At 44.2% G+C, this 15,765-nt stretch overlaps 1 protein-coding gene across 2 annotated transcripts in view; it reads left to right on the top strand.

Annotated features, from left to right (window-relative positions):
- Positions 1–15,765, top strand: part of DCHS2 (dachsous cadherin-related 2) — a 312,281-nt gene that overhangs the window by 208,686 nt on the left and 87,830 nt on the right. For both annotated transcript variants that reach the window (XM_051819958.2, XM_051819960.2), the window contains exons 4-6: positions 7,037–7,273; positions 9,009–10,025; positions 14,943–15,130. In XM_051819958.2, coding sequence (XP_051675918.2) covers positions 7,037–7,273; positions 9,009–10,025; positions 14,943–15,130 — 1,442 coding nt within the window. The remainder of the gene's footprint in view (positions 1–7,036; positions 7,274–9,008; positions 10,026–14,942; positions 15,131–15,765) is intronic.

The raw sequence follows: 15,765 nt of genomic DNA, 5'->3' as shown, positions 1-15,765 counted from the left end.
CCAATGTAGCGATAACAAGAGCTCGACACATACAAATCCCTAAGTTAGATGTTTTCATAAAAAATCATGACACTGAAAAATTTTTTTTGACAGGCAGAGTTAGACAGTGAGAGAGAGAGACAGAGAGAAAGGTCTTCCTTCTGTTGGTTCACCCCCTAAATAACCGCTACGGCTGGCACGCTGCACCGATCCGAAGCCAGGAGCCAGGTGCTTCCTCCTGGTCTCCCATGCGGGTGCAGGGTCCAAGGACTTGGGCCATCCTCCACTGCCCTCCCAGGCCTCAGCAGAGAGCTGGACTGGAAGAGGAGCAACCAGGACAGAATCTGGTGCCCCAACCAGGACTAGAACCTGGTGTGCCGGCGCCGCGGGCGGAGGATTAGCCTAGTGAGCTGTGGCTCCAGCCTGAAAATTCTTTTAAATCTTAAGTATTTTTGATTGACATATGAAAGTTGTACTTATTTATGGAGTATCATGCCATATTTTGATATACATTGTGTAATGTCCAAGTTAGAATAAACATACATTCGTCATTCCTTTGTCAAAAACATTCAAAGTCCTTTCTTCTAGCTTGTTTGGAATATATGATAAAATATCCTTATCTGCAGTATTTCCTTACAATTTATTTATTTATTTGAAAGGCAGAGTGACCAAGGGGGGTGGGGAGAAAAATGTTCATCCACTGGTTTATTCCCCAAATGGCAGCAACAGCCAGGTCTGGGAGGGCAAAGCTGGGAGCCAGGAACTTCATTTGGGTCCCCTGTGTGGGTGGCAGGGACCCAAATACTTGGGCCGTCATCAGCTACTTCCCAGGCACACAAGCAGGGATCTAGATTAGAAGCAGAGCAGCCAGGCTTTGAATTGCCAGTCCACTATGGGATGCCAGCATTGAAAGTGGTAGCTTAACTCACTGTGCCACAACACTGGTCCCTATAATCATATGTTTAAAGTCCAGTTTTGTGACACAAACCTTGTGACTTGTTATGATAAAAAGTACATATCAAGGAATGGTGGAAAGAGTTAAACTGAAAATTATTAGGGTTCAGTACGAGGAAGATTGGTTGATGGGCATCTGGGAGTTAAATGTTATTTTTCTGTAGCTCTTTAAACATAAGGACCTCCCATTAGCCAAGTCTGCAGTGGTCTTGAATAGAATAGAATAGCAGTCCCTACATAAATGACTTTGTAGAGTCTCAGAGATTCTACTTTAAACATGAACAGTTACATAGGCACCTTTCTGGTGACTCACTCCATTAACCTGGAAATCAGATAGAATTCTAGTATAATGTACTGATGTATAATGCATTATTCTAGTATAATGATTCTGGGCTACCCTGGCAGGCAATGAGTGGAAGTGGATGTGACAGCAGAAGTGGCCAACTGGAGCTGGGACTGGGCGGGGACACATCATCCCAGAGACTTAGCACTCAACTCACAGCAGCAGCTGGAGACAAACCAGAAGCAGTGGAAATAACAAGTGTAGATTTTGGTGGGGTGTACTCTCATATTTCAAATCCTAATGGGGAGTCAGTATTTCTTTGAATTCCTTTAAGGACCCTCAGGCACATAGGACTGATGAGTTACTAAAGAGGGTGAACAGGAATTTGTTGGTAAATCTAGAATCAGGGTATGATGTCTGTTTGTCATACAACCGTGAAAACCTGCCTGCATCCAATGATCCCACAGTGCATCTGGGTACCCTGGGGACTGAAGTAAAACTGTTCTTCCTCTTCCTTTGAGAAAGGTTACCATTTCCAAAAAGGACAAGGAAGACAAGAACAGGACAACTCTCCATCATGGAACTGCTGAGACCCTGTATGTTAACTCTAAAAAGGACAGAATTGGTACTGTTCAACAGTCTTCAAAGATGACCACGACATGGCCACTGGAAGGTCTTTGAAGGACTCAGGGCCAGCCACACTGCAAACACTTCTATCCCCGCCCTAGGTCCTCTTTGGCATGGGGAGCATCTCTGGGGCTGACAGGCAGGGATGCTGCCATGGGCAACGAGTTGGCTTTCTCCCCTTTGTTCTGTTCCCTCAGCACACTATTGCCAGTGCTCAGGGCACCACCAGCCACATGATCCACAAGTTCCCATGCTACCGCTACCCGCAGCACCACTTCAGCCCCAAGGCCTGTGTTCACACAAGTATGTGAATAGGACATCTGACTTCCTCAAGGTGCTGAACTGTGCATGCCCAGATGCCAGGAAAAGGAAGTGAAAGCAGTCACGGGATACGTGTTGTCATCTCACTGATGCTTGGGTACTGGAGGAGGAAGTGTCTGGTGACTGAAGGCTGGAGTAATTGCTCCTGAATCAATGAGGCTTTTAATGATGCACCTTCTGAGTTCTTAAGGGATTCTCCATTTTGGCTCCTTTTTGTAGGATTGGAAAATAATCTGCTACAGAAATGAGCTGTGCTTACGAGGACCTCATAATTCCCAAGAGCAGAAAAAGGAAAAAAGAATTCCTCTTGGTCAACTTAAGTGTTTTTTTCTTCCCTCTCTAACTCCCTTTCTCTCATACCCACTTTTCCAGGCTGCTTTGCTTTGCAATGCTTTAGTGGTAATGAGTTGCAGGATAATGCACTCTAACTTGTTTTCTTGTGAGTATTGTATTTAAAACTCTTTTATCTGAAGAAATACAGTTGGGGTCATTAACAAAGAAAACTCTTTCCTAGCTGAAAAAAATTACATATGTTGATTAAATTAGGACATGCCCATGTCCTTCTGAGCACCTTGACCAAAACAAGCACAGGAACTTGGGGTAGATCAGCATGTTACACGGATGTACATGCAGGTGTATGTGTTTCTGTGTATATAAATATGTGTGTATACACATGTCCATGTTTTTATACATATATCAATGCAGACACTCCCTAGAATGATGATGTCTACTTCTCAGGTTTCTGTGAAATGAGAAATGAAGGGATATATAATGGACATTTTTTTTTTTTTTTTGACAGGCAGAGTGGACAGTGAGAGAGAGAGACAGAGAGAAAGGTTTTCCTTTTGCCGTTGGTTCACCCTCCAATGGCCGCCGCTGCAGCCGGCGCACCGTGCTGATCCGATGGCAGGAGCCAGGAGCCAGGTGCTTTTCCTGGTCTCCCATGGGGTGCAGGGCCCAAGCACCTGGGCCATCCTCCACTGCACTCCCTGGCCACAGCAGAGAGCTGGCCTGGAAGAGGGGCAACCGGGACAGAATCCGGCGCCCTGACCGGGACTAGAACCCGGTGTGCCGGCGCCGCAAGGTGGAGGATTAGCCTATTGAGCCACGGCGCCGGCTGGACATTTTCTTTTGAAAACCTGAAGTTGGAGGGATTTATCTTTAGAGTCAAGAACAGAACTTATGCTGTTTCTTACCTTCCCAAGCTATATCTCTTTGGGACTCGGGATTCCTGCCCCTCCCCAACATAAATTCACTTCCTGACATGGTTACTCTATGCAAAGTTGTCCAGGAAGCCTGGTTTGTAATGGGTAACATTTATGTGGACTTTCCCTGTTTACCTATAGCTTTAAACTTTGTTGTCTCCTGCTCCCCTGCGATTGAAATGCCCTGCTTACCTACTTGGTCAGCATCATGCTTGATTATTGATCAGTTTGTGTAGGTTTGTTAAGGCTGCAGCGTCTTGACAGTTAACACTTATATAGCCCTCTGTATTTGTCTCCTTTTTTCTTCCCTTTCCCTTTCATTCAAACTTACAGAGAACCTGTAATTTGAGAAACAAAATGGGCATTCATTAGTAAAATTTTGTTTTTAAAGATTTATTTTATTTACTTGGCGGGGGGGAAGGAGAGAGAGAGGGAGAGAGAGAAGGAGACAGAGAGGGAGACAGAGAGGGAGAGAGAGATCTTCCATCTGCTGGTTCACTGTCTGGAACCTGGAACTCCATCCAGGTTTCCCACATAGGTGCAGGGGCCCAAGCACTTGGGCCATCTTCTGCTGCTTTTCTAGGCACATTAGCAGGGAGCTGGATTGGAAGTGGAATAGCTGGGACTCGAACTGTCACCAATATAGAATCCTGGCATCATAGATGGTGGCTTTATTCAGTGCACACAATGCCAGTCCCAGTAAAATTTTGTTAAGATCTCAATAAACTTAATTTTTCTATATTAAATAACATGTGATAACAAGGATAAAATATTGATAGTGTCATTTAAATTATACATTCCTTCTTGCTTGCCATCATCAAATAAATGGGATCCTAACACCTTATATTATTAAACCATTTCAATTTAAAAAATGCCACTTTGGGACTCTGGAGAGGAGATCATTAGATATCAGATGACTTTTCTAGAGACAGTGTTTTTAAATAGCATCATGAATATGGTACAAGTGTTAATTCTATTACAGTTCTCAATTTACCATGTGTTATTATAACACATTTTTGCTAGTTATTTGAACATTTGAAATATTTTTCATTTTCAGCTTTTTATGGACAAATAATAGAGCATGTTTATTTCAGCCTTGGGGATTCATTTAATGGAATATAGTTCTCTTGAATGTCTTCACTTGCTGGTTCTGAAATTTCTGCTGATATTCATTCTTGAAACTTTTTATATAACAGGAATCCTATTTTTAGAGAAATATCTTGTGCAATTATTTTGAGAGGCATTGATTTTAAGATCTGATGTACATTTCACTACATGTAGTTTTCAAGTTTCCATCGAAGCCTTAAAAAAAGTTGATATAGGGGCCAGCATTGTGGCATAATGGGTTAAGCTGCTGCTGCCTGCAATGCCAGCATCCCATATAAGCACCGTTCGAGTCCCTACTGCTCTACTCCCAATCCAGCTCCCTGCTAATGTGCCTGGGAAAGCAATGGAAGATGGCCCAAGTTCTTGGGTCCCTACCTCCACATGGGAGACCCGGATGAAGCTCCTGGTTCCTGGTTTCAGCCTGGCCCAGCCTCATCCATTGTGGCCATTGGGGGACTGAACCACTGGGGGAGTGAACCACTGTCTCTCCCTCTCTGTCTCTGTAACACTGCCTTTCAAACAAATAAATAAATCATTGTTTTTTTTTAATTAAAAGAAAGTATAAATAAATTAGCATTTTTAGTAACAAACAATATAAAGAGATTCTTTTTGAGTTTCTTTAATATTATAGTATATATATGTACATATGTATTACAAAGATAACATGTTCATTAAATGTTTTTAAACTATAAGAATGTAAGAGGTAACCTTACATAACCTCAGCCCACAAAGATGACTTCTTTTGACACTTGTTTATATCTTTCCATTTTTTCCAGGGTGCATATTTCTTGTCTCTACTATTGTCGACAGGAAAGTCCTTTCTTTTTTTCCTGTTTGTTGAATTTTTTACTTAATAGAGAGTTAAACTTATAATTTTATTTTATTTTTTAAATTTATTTTATTTATTTAAAAGAGTTACAGAGAGAGGTAGAGACAGAGAGGGAGGTCTTCCATCTGCTGGTTCACTCCCCAGATGGCCACAACAGCCGGAGCTGTGCCGATCCAAAGGCAGAAGCCAGGAGCTTCTTTTGGGTCTCCCATGTGGGTGCAGGGGCCCAAGGACTCGGGCCATCTTCTCCTGCTTTCCCAGGCCATAGTAGAGAGCTGGATTGGAAAGAGGAGTAGCTGGGACTTGAACCAGTGCCCATATAGGATGCCAGCATTTCAGGCCAGGGCTTTAACCCACTGTGCCAGAGCACCGGCCTCAAACTTATGATTTTAAACTAAACTGAAAGTATGTCATTGTAAAAATTAAAAGAATAAGAAAGGAAGGAAGAGGGATGGTAGGAGTTTGGGTGGAAGGGAAGATACAGTGGGAAGTATCTCTATGTTACTAAATCTGTATTTATGAAGTTTGTTCACCTTATATAAGTAAAAATTTTCTAAAGACAAAAACGCACCAATAAAAGATGGGATAGATCTGACTTAGAAATTTGTGTGACTGAAAGAAAAGTATGACATGATCTTACTCTTATGTGGAATCTATTAAAAAAGGTGATCTCCTTGAAATTAGAAGTATAATGGTGGTTACGAGGAGGGAAGGATGGAGGGCGGAATGATAAGTAAAGGTTGATGAACAGACACTAAGTTACAGCTACAGAGGAGTAAGAAGCTCTGGAGTTCCATTGCCCAATAAGCTGAACTGAATCGATTCTAGTGGTTAGGAGTCAGGCTCCACTATTTTGCTGTAAAATCCTGAGTCTATACCGACAGTGTCTCTGGGAGCCCTCCCTATGCTCGCTGCATGCTTGCTGTTCTGCAGCCTTACCAGCTGGCCATATCTCTGGAGGCAGTTGACACTGAAATTGAACCTTATAGAAAATGCACCATCATTTAAAAATATGCTTAGGTTCTTTGGTTGGAAGATGGATATATCCACATGAGAAACCTGAGGTTTTCTAGAGAAACAGAATCTATAGGCTGTGTGTGTGTGTGCATGCATGTGTGTGAACACGTACATATGTAACAAGAGATCTATTATAAAAAAATTCCGCTCACGTGGTAATGGAGCCTGAGCAGTCCCAAACATTTGCAGGATTGGTCCAGGGGCTGAACCCAGGAGAGTGGATGGTGAAGGTCCAGTCTATGCCCAAAGACCTGAGAATCAGGAGAACCAACTATACTTCCGGTCAGCAGGCTCAGGGCCCAATAAGATTCAGTGTTTCTACTTGATTATGAGGTCAGGAAAATAAATATCAAAAAAACAACAAATAAAAAAATAAAAAGGTCCTGGTTAAATGGCCACTAGGCAAAAGGAATTGTGTCTTACTTGGGAGAGGATCTGTTTTTATATTCTCTTAAGGCCCTCAACTGATTGGATGAGACCCACCCACATTGGGGGGGGGCATATGCTTTATTCAGTGGGTGGAGTTAAATGTTGCTGTCCTGCAAAACATTCTCACGGACACACAGAATACCATTCCATCAAATGTATAGACATCCAAGGGCCCAGTGAAGTGGACACACAAAGCTGAACCTCTCAGTAGGCTGCTCAGAGCAGGTTTCACTGTGCTCACCAGCATATCCTGCACGCTGTTCATTTTCCTCCTATCCCACCCAGGAATTATTTACTCCACATCAACTCTGAGTCATTTGGAGTCCACCACACTCTTGCTGATGGTCAGTGCTCGAGACGGCGGTGGGCTCACAGCTGCCACGAACGCTGACGTCACCATCCACATTCTCCAGACACCACTGGCTCCTGCAGAATTTGAAAGGCCTCAGTATAACTTCGCGGTTTATGAAGATGTGCCTGTGGACAGCCTCGTTGGGACAGTGAAGGCAAGAGAGCCCTTGAGTAAGTACTTGTTTCTTACGCAGCACCTGAGTCCGTTATTGGAACATTTCCTCTCTTCGCTTAGGCTCTCAATTCTTTGTTTTTAAAAAGACTTATTTTATTTATTTGAAAGACAGAGTTACAGAGAGAGATAGACAGAGAGAGAGGTCTTCCATCCACTGGTTCACTCCCCAGATGGCCACAACAGCCGGAGCTGCACCAATCTGAAGCCAGGAGCTTCTTCCAGGTCTCTCATGCGGGTGCAGGGGCCCAAGGACTTGGGCCATCCTCCACTGCATTCCCAGGCCGTAGCAGAGAGCTAGATCAGAAGAGGAGCAGCCCAGACTAGAACTGGCGCCCACAAGGGATGCCGGCACTTCAGACCAGGGCTTTAACCTGCTGTGCCACAGCGCCAGCCCCAGGCTCTCAATTCTTGAATCCTTCTTTTCTCCTTTCCATGCAAGATGACTGAGGGAGAGAGTACAACTTGTGGCTTGCCCTGTATTCTTCTAACATTGTTTCCATCTACCCTGTACTTTTTTTTCTGACCACAAGATCATAGGAATTTTTTTTTTGGAGTTTAAAACAATATAGAATAATTATAATGTAGCAAGTGTATGTCTCCTTTAACCCATTCATCCACACACACACACACACACACACACACACACACTCAGTTTTAAATCTTTTCTGTTCCCACAAAAATACATCCTACTGTATTTCCTGCTGCTATACAGCTACCTTTTTCCCCCATTAAGCATGGACTAAACAGCTTTCCAAGTAACTCAATATCATTTGGTCTCAAAAAAAATGCAAGGTAGGGATTTAGCCTCACAGTTAAGATCCTAGTTAGGATGCCCACACTGCACATAGGAGTACTTGGATTCAATTCCTGGCTCTGGCTCCTGACTCCAGCTTCCTGCTAATGCAGACACGAGGAGGCAGCAGTGATGGCTTGAGTAATTGGATTCCTGCCACCCACATGAAACACCTGGATTAAGTCCCTGGCTCCTGAATTTGGCATTGGGAGAGTGAACCAGTAGATGGCAAATCTTTGTCTTTCTTTTTCTCTCTAAATACATAAAATTAAAAAAAAATTAAATTGCATACTCTTTCCATTCCAATGTTTTACTTAAACATTCCCCTTTTGTTTCCCATTTGAATACTTAAAAACTTCTACTAGTTCAAGTAGTACTTGAACAAATAGCCTGTACAGCTGTCCCACATTTGCAGAGATGTCTCTGCATGGTGCATTCCAAGAAGTGGATTACCTCGCCAAGCAGCTTATCCTTCTCCCAGTCCCCACCTGTTCCTTCTCTTCCCCCTCCGCCAAACTCTGTGGATGGTGTTTCCCATGCATAGATGAACATCCTAGAAAAATATCAACATGAACTTCACCTGGCTTTTTCAAACATAACAAAGATTATTTTCTGAATGTCTTTCCTTTTTCTCTGATGCAAGAAGGTTGGAGAAAGACAGTGAAATCTGTGGTTTTGCTCTTTGTTCATTGGGCATGCCCCTTGTCAGTCAAAAAATATCTTAAATCACGTGTCCTATTTTCAACAGGCTTTGGAGAATTGAAGAAAACATGGCACAGTATCCTTGTGGATGTAATATATATCCATATACTCATTTTCAGTGTTTCTAGTAGATAGTATTCTAGTACTTAAGATACAATGATAATCCCTCCCTCTCTCCCTCTCTCCCCCCTTCCCCTTTCCCTCTCTCCCCCCCACCTCCCTCCTGCTCTCTGCAGATTCTTCAGAACCAAACTTGTACAGAATTTCCTCTGGAGATCTGGATGGAACATTCTCCATTCACCCGTGGCTGGGCACGATTCGCACCCAGAAGCCTCTAGATCATGAAGCACAGCCTGTGGTTGTGCTCACGGTCCAGGCACAGCTGGGCAGCTCCGCAGCCTGCAGCAGCACGGAAGTCAACATCACCGTCATCGACGTCAATGACAACCACCCCGTGTTTCCCAAAGCCTCGGATGAGATCACAGTACCGCAGACCACTGCTCCCGGCACAGCCGTGTACTTGGCGCGTGCAGAAGACAAAGACAGTGGGCTGAATGGACTCATCCGCTACAACATCGCGAGCCCGAATCCCGGCATCTTCACCATCCACCGGGAGCTTGGCGTGGTGCACCTCAGCGAGAGCCTTGCTGGCCACGTGCCGCGGAATCACACGCTCACTCTCAGGGCCCAGGACCTGGGTGTCCCGCCTCATGCAGCCCTGTTGCTATTGACTGTGGTCATAGAGCAGCCGCAACAAAGCCCACGCTTGGCTTTTGAAAACTTGGTCTATCAAGTGGAAGTGAGTGAGTCTCTGTCGCTGATGACACACATCCTGCAAATACAGGCCTACCCGCTCAGCCCACAACCCATAATGTCGCAGGTTGTGTACTCACTGGAACCCAGCGTGAGCTCTGCCGTGTTTGGAGTCCACCCTTACACGGGCTGGATTTATTTGCGGCGACAGCTCGACTATGAATCTACACAAGCGTACACTTTCAGAGCCTTTGCCTGGATCCCGGAGGATAGATTGTTGCAAAATGTGAGCACTTCAGTAATTGTTCATGTCCTGGATGAGAATGACAACCCCCCCACCTTCTTGCATGGTGTGTTGTTTTTGAAAGTTGAGGAGAGCCCTGCTCCCCAAGGGGTCCTAGGCAAAATTACAGCAATTGACGCAGACTCTGGAAAGAATGGACAGCTCTCCTATTTCCTTTTGTCTGATGGAAAATTCTTCAAGATGAATCCCAATACAGGTAGCATTTTGCAGCTTTCACCTATTCCTTTAAAATCCAATTGAGAAAACACAACTCTTCAGGTGTAGCATTTCATAGAAACATACAATTACAAGAATTTTTAGTATGTACTGTATTTGGTGGTGGTACTATTATATATTTTTGCAGTGTAGCAAAAATAGAATAGAATTTCACCTGTAATGGTTCATACTTCACTTGGCTCATATTCAGTTTGAGGTTTTGGTCAACAGACCACATCGATGACAGTGGTGCCATGGAATGACAATGGAGCTGAAAAACTTCCTATTGCCTCATAGTTTTAATGTACTTTTATATGTTTAGATGCACAAATATTTGATTGCATTACAATTGCCAATGATATTCAGAGCAGAAACACGGTTTAGATTTGGAGCCTGATAAGCCTTAGGCTAGTACTACGTAGCCTGGGTGTGCAGTAGGATAATCCAGGTAGGTTTGTAGAGTAAATACTCTGTGACGTTCTGTCAACAACAAAAGCCCCTAAGAGCGTGTTTCTCAGAATGGGTCCTGATTGTTCAGCGGTCAAGGGCTGTGTGTGGTTCTGAATCTGAGTGAGAGGTATGGGCAGAACTGGACTCAGTGAACCCTGCATCAAGGTTAATCGTTTCTCGGCAGCCGTCCTTTCTCATCCATACGCTTTTCAAAAATGGCAAAACATTTTTTTATAACATTTCTTTATTTACTTGAAAGTCAGAGTTACACAACAGAGAGAGAAGAGGCAGAGAGAAAGAGGTTTCCCATCCAGTGGTTCACTCCCCAGTTGGCTGTAATGTCTGGAGCTGCACCGATCTGAAGCCAGTGCCAGGCGCTTCCTCTGGGTCTCCCATGTGGGTGCAGGGGCCCAAGGACTTGGGCCATCTTCCATCTTCTACTGCTTTCCCAGGCCACAGCAGACAGCTGAATCAGAAGTGGAGCAGCCGGGTCTCAAACCGGCGCCCATATGGGATGCGCCTCAGCGATGGCCCCACGGCAAAACATAGTTTATGAAATATTAATGTCATTGATGTAAAACTGGAAGTCAACCCGTTAGTTAAACTTTCAGACTCCCTCTTGGGAACGATTGCCCTTCCTGTAAGGAAGCTGGGGGCAAAAGAGGAAGAATGACAGTGAGATTTTCTGAGGTCTTAAGTTAAAAATTAAATATAAAAAATTTTAAAATATAATAATATTTTAAAATTAGTATTCCATAAATTCACCAGGACTTTCAAGAAACACATTTACACTGCAATCTGTAGCCAGGTAAGCAGAGGCGCAGAGAGCCCATAGTCACAGGATGGGTGGGAGGTGAGAGGAAGCCTCGGTCTTATAGGATCCAGGAGGTGCCAAGTGTAGGTGGCCTGTGCACCTGCTGTGCCTGCCATTCAGAGGTCAGGAACTTGAATGCAGTGCTGATCACATTTTTCTTTTCTTTCTTTCTTTCTTTCTTTCTTTTTCTTTTTTTTTTTTTTTGACAGGCAGAGTTAGACAGTGAGAGAGAGAGAGAGAAAGGTCTTCCTTCCTTTGGTTCACCCCCCCAATGGCCGCTATGGCCGGCATGCTGCGCTGATCTGAAGCCAGGAGCCAGGTGCTTCCTCCTGGTCTCCCATGCAGGTGCAGGGCGCAAGCACTTGGGCCATCCTCCACTGCCCTCCCGGGCCACAGCAGAGAGCTGGCCTGGAAGAGGGGCAACCAGGACAGAATCTGGAGCCCCGACCGGGACTAGAACCCGGTGTGCCCATGCCGCAGGTGGAGGATTAGCCTAGTGAGCTGCAGCGCTGGCCGCTTATCACGTTTTTCAAGCCTGGATTTCAAGGGTCCCAGGGTGTGAGTGGGAGATCAGCAGATAGGACCTTTGCCCCAGGGCGTGTGGCTTCCAAGGAAGGGTGCAGACAGACGGGGTTTCAGCTCCATTGACCCCTTAGGAGGAGCCCCTTCTGCACGACACCCACCTCCCAGGATACAGAGCGGCCCTGCCTGCACTTGACTCGGCAGGGCTAAAAAGTGTTCTCTGTCTTCTCCTTCATTTTGCAATTTATTTTTTTTTAATATGCAAACTATGGTGTTTCCCTTGTGATCTTCCTGCTGCAGTTAATCCAGCGCCCAAATTCAGGAGACTACATGTCCAATCTTCCTTCCTTTCTTTTTTTCTTTTTTTTCTTTTTTCCCCCACAGGCAGAGTGGACAATGAGAGAGAGAGAGAGAGAGAGAGAGAGAGAGAAAGGTCTTCCTTTTGCCATTGGTTCACCCTCCAATGGCCACCGTGGCTGGCGCACTGCGGCCAGCGCATCGCGCTGATCTGAAGCTAGGAGCCAGGTGCTTCTCCTGGTCTCCCATGGGGTGCAGGGCCCAAGCACTTGGGCCATCCTCCACTGCCTTCCCGGGCCACAGCAGAGAGCTGGCCTGGAAGAGGGGCTACCGGGACAGAATCCGGCGCCCCGACCGGGACTAGAACCTGGAGTGCTGGCGCCGATAGGCAGAGGATTAGCCTACTGAGCCACGGTGCCGGCCCAATCTTCCTTTCATCGAATGACTTCAAGCAAGTAGCTTAACTCCAGAGCTTGATTTGCTTACCAGGAATGGAGAGAGGTAACATGGACCAAGGGTGCTGAGAGGCTAAGCAATATTTCCATTTTCAGAGAAAATGTCCTTCCTGGCCTGGTGCTTTGAGCACTCGTCCTGGTGACCAGGGCTCTTGCTCCTGTAGAACCTCCCCTGGACTCACCCATCCTGGCCCCAGGCTGAGTCTCTGGTCTTTTGCATGTCCCTCCTTCAGGCAACTTCTACATGTTGATTGGAGTCTGCTCACAAAGTATGAAGGGGCTTCAAACAAGTTCTGGGAACGTGTGCATTATGAAAAAACTATGCATGGATTTCAGAATATTCTGTATCAAAATAAAGTCCTCTCTTAATTCCGTTTGTCACAAGCTTTGGAAATATCCTTGTAAAACATGAGCTTGCGATTCAGGATTTAGAGTTTGCAAGGAATTACAGTTTGGAACTTAATTTTTTAACTTAATATTTTATTAATTAGTTTTGAAGTAATATTTAAGGATTCATCAAATAAAAAGAAGACCACAATCTAGCAGAAAACAATAATCAAATGAAAAAGTGCTCAACCTCACTCATAAATTTTAAAAGTCATAAAATCATTAAAACTATAGTAATATGTATTTCCTATCAATTTGTCTGAAAAGATTTAAGAAAAAGTTTGGCATTGCAATTTAGGACTTTAAAAATGCAGTTATGGGTATAATTTTTATTAAAGCCACAGTTATAAATACAGTTTATACAGCAAACAGATAAAGTGAACACTGTGTTAGGCTCACCAATCTAGCAATTTACCCAAATATAAATTTTTTGTTCATCATTTAAGCTTTTAAAAAAATGCAATGCCACTTTATTTACTTGAGGAGGACAAATCCTTAGTGATAAGAATGCTTGGTGGGAGCTCTTCATGTTGACTTTTGCCATTAAGTAGTGAAGAAACCAGTGCCTTGGCTGTGCCTCACAGCAGCCGTTGGGCTGCTGGACATGTTGCCAACAGAGAAAGTCAGCTGTGATTTTTATGCCTGGCTCTCCAGGGCTGAAGCCTGGGAGAAATTGCCAAAGACAGTATAGTTCTAGGCAAGGATTTGTAAAACAAGGCTTGGAAAAGCATTAAGAATTATTCAGGATGTTGCTATTTACTGCTACACATTTACTTTGTGAGATTTAAAAAAAACACTTTATATATGACAAACTATTACCAAAGGAACATCGCTTGATTTTTCAGAAGATATTACTGTTAACGTGTGATAGCAATTACCATTGTGTATAATTTAAAGCTTACAAAATACGTTTCTTTCCATGATTATATTTGTGTGTGTGTTTTTTTTAATTCATTTATTTGAAAAAGTTACAGAGGGAGATAGAGAAAGAGAGAGGTAGGGACAGCTCACTAGGCTAATCCTCCACCTGCAGCGCCGGCACCCCGGGTTCTAGTCCTGGCTGGGGCGCCAATTCTGTCCTGGTTGCTCTTCTTCCAGTCCAGCTCTCTGCTTTAGCCTGGGAGGGCAGTGGAGGATGGCCCAAGTCCTTGGGCCCTGTACACGCATGGGAGACCAGGAGGAAGTACCTGGCTCCTGGCTTCGGATCGGCACAGCGCACCGGCCTTAGTGGCCATTTGTGGGGTGAACCAATGGAAGGAAGACCTTTCTTTCTGTCTCTCTCTCTCTCACTGTCTAACTTTGCTTGTCAAAAAATTAAAAGAAAAAAAAAAAAGAGAGAGAGAGAGGTCTTCTATCTTCCATCTGCTGGTTACTTCCCAAATGGCTACAATGGCCAGAGCTGCACCAATCCGAAGCCAGGAGCCATGAGCTTCTTCCAGGTCTCCCATGTGGGTGCGGGGCCCAAGCACTTGGGCCATCTTGTACTGCTTTCCTGGGCACATTAGCAGGGAGCTGGAAGGCATTGGAAGTGGAGCAACTGGGACTCAAACCTTCCACTATTCTATACAAGGGGTTTTAAAAATGCAGGTTTGAAAAAAAAAAAAAAAAACTATGAATGAATTTCAAAAGTTTTTTTGCATCAAAATAAGCTCATCATCTAATGCCAACTTTCCATTCACTTTTTGAAGTAGCCTCATACAGCAACAACAGAGATAAGCAGTCATTTTGAATCTTATTACTAAATTTGTGCAAAGATTGTATCATTTTTTAAAAAGTTGGAATGGTTGACGATAGACACTTGAAATGCAGAGTATGACAAATTTGAAGTGACGTTTTCAAGAGCCACTTCGGAACATCCGTTCATGCTGCCAGTATGCGGTCCCGGAAGTTTTGCTCCAAGCCGACTGTTTGATTTCGCTCACTGTGATTGATTTTGCGGGCAGTTCTCCATGCCAGTATGCTGACACCCAGTGTAAACATCTGTGTTCCTCAGGTGAATTGATCAGTTGGGTGGCACTGGATCGTGAGCATCAGACGCACCACCAGGTGACGGTCCTGGTGACGGACCACGGCTCCCCACCGCGGAACGCCACCATGGCGGTTTATGTCACAGTCACGGATGTCAATGACAACAGGCCCCTTTTCCCACAGTGTCTCCCTGGAGAAGAATTGCACGTCAAGGTTGGTGGAGTGGGGCGGCCTTGCAGTGAATGCAGAATGGGCTCAGTCACTTGTTTTGAGCACCATCTTGTGGTAAAAGCTGTGAATTTATCGAACTCATCTTGGTGTGGCGATGCATACATTTCTAGAAGACCTAGAGATTCTGCACATGCTGTAGAACAAGACAGAGAGAGAGAGAAATGGATGCATGTGCTGTTTGGGTTGGTACCTCTAATTGTTTTATAACAACGAGGAAGTTTGCCCTTTGTATCCAAACACATTGCTTTTATAATGTTTTAATTACAGTTCTGTCGTTTAAACACCCAAAGCTTAATTGCGGAGTTGGCTTCTGAACGTTGGAATTTGAATTCTACACATGCATTTCAATATTCCTGCTCGCTGAGATATGTTGCCTGAAAGACAGGTTCCTATTCCTCTTAAGTGTGTTTTAATCCATCACAACTTTTTAAACAATATCCTTAGAAACTGATAAATGATTCTTTCCCCCAGAATTTGTTGAAATGTTTTGGATAATTCATTCAGATTAAAAAGTGCAGCACTCACTTAGCTCCACATGGTAGACACTTGAATTCTACGTAGGGTTTCCTGTGGGTTCTCAGTACATTTTAAGTAGCTAAACGATGCTGTGTGTGATG

This window comes from Oryctolagus cuniculus, chromosome 8 (assembly GCF_964237555.1).
Source record: "Oryctolagus cuniculus chromosome 8, mOryCun1.1, whole genome shotgun sequence".
NCBI lineage: Eukaryota > Metazoa > Chordata > Mammalia > Lagomorpha > Leporidae > Oryctolagus > Oryctolagus cuniculus.
The sequence above is the reverse complement of the archived record's forward strand: the minus strand, read 5'-3'. Positions and strand labels throughout refer to the sequence as shown.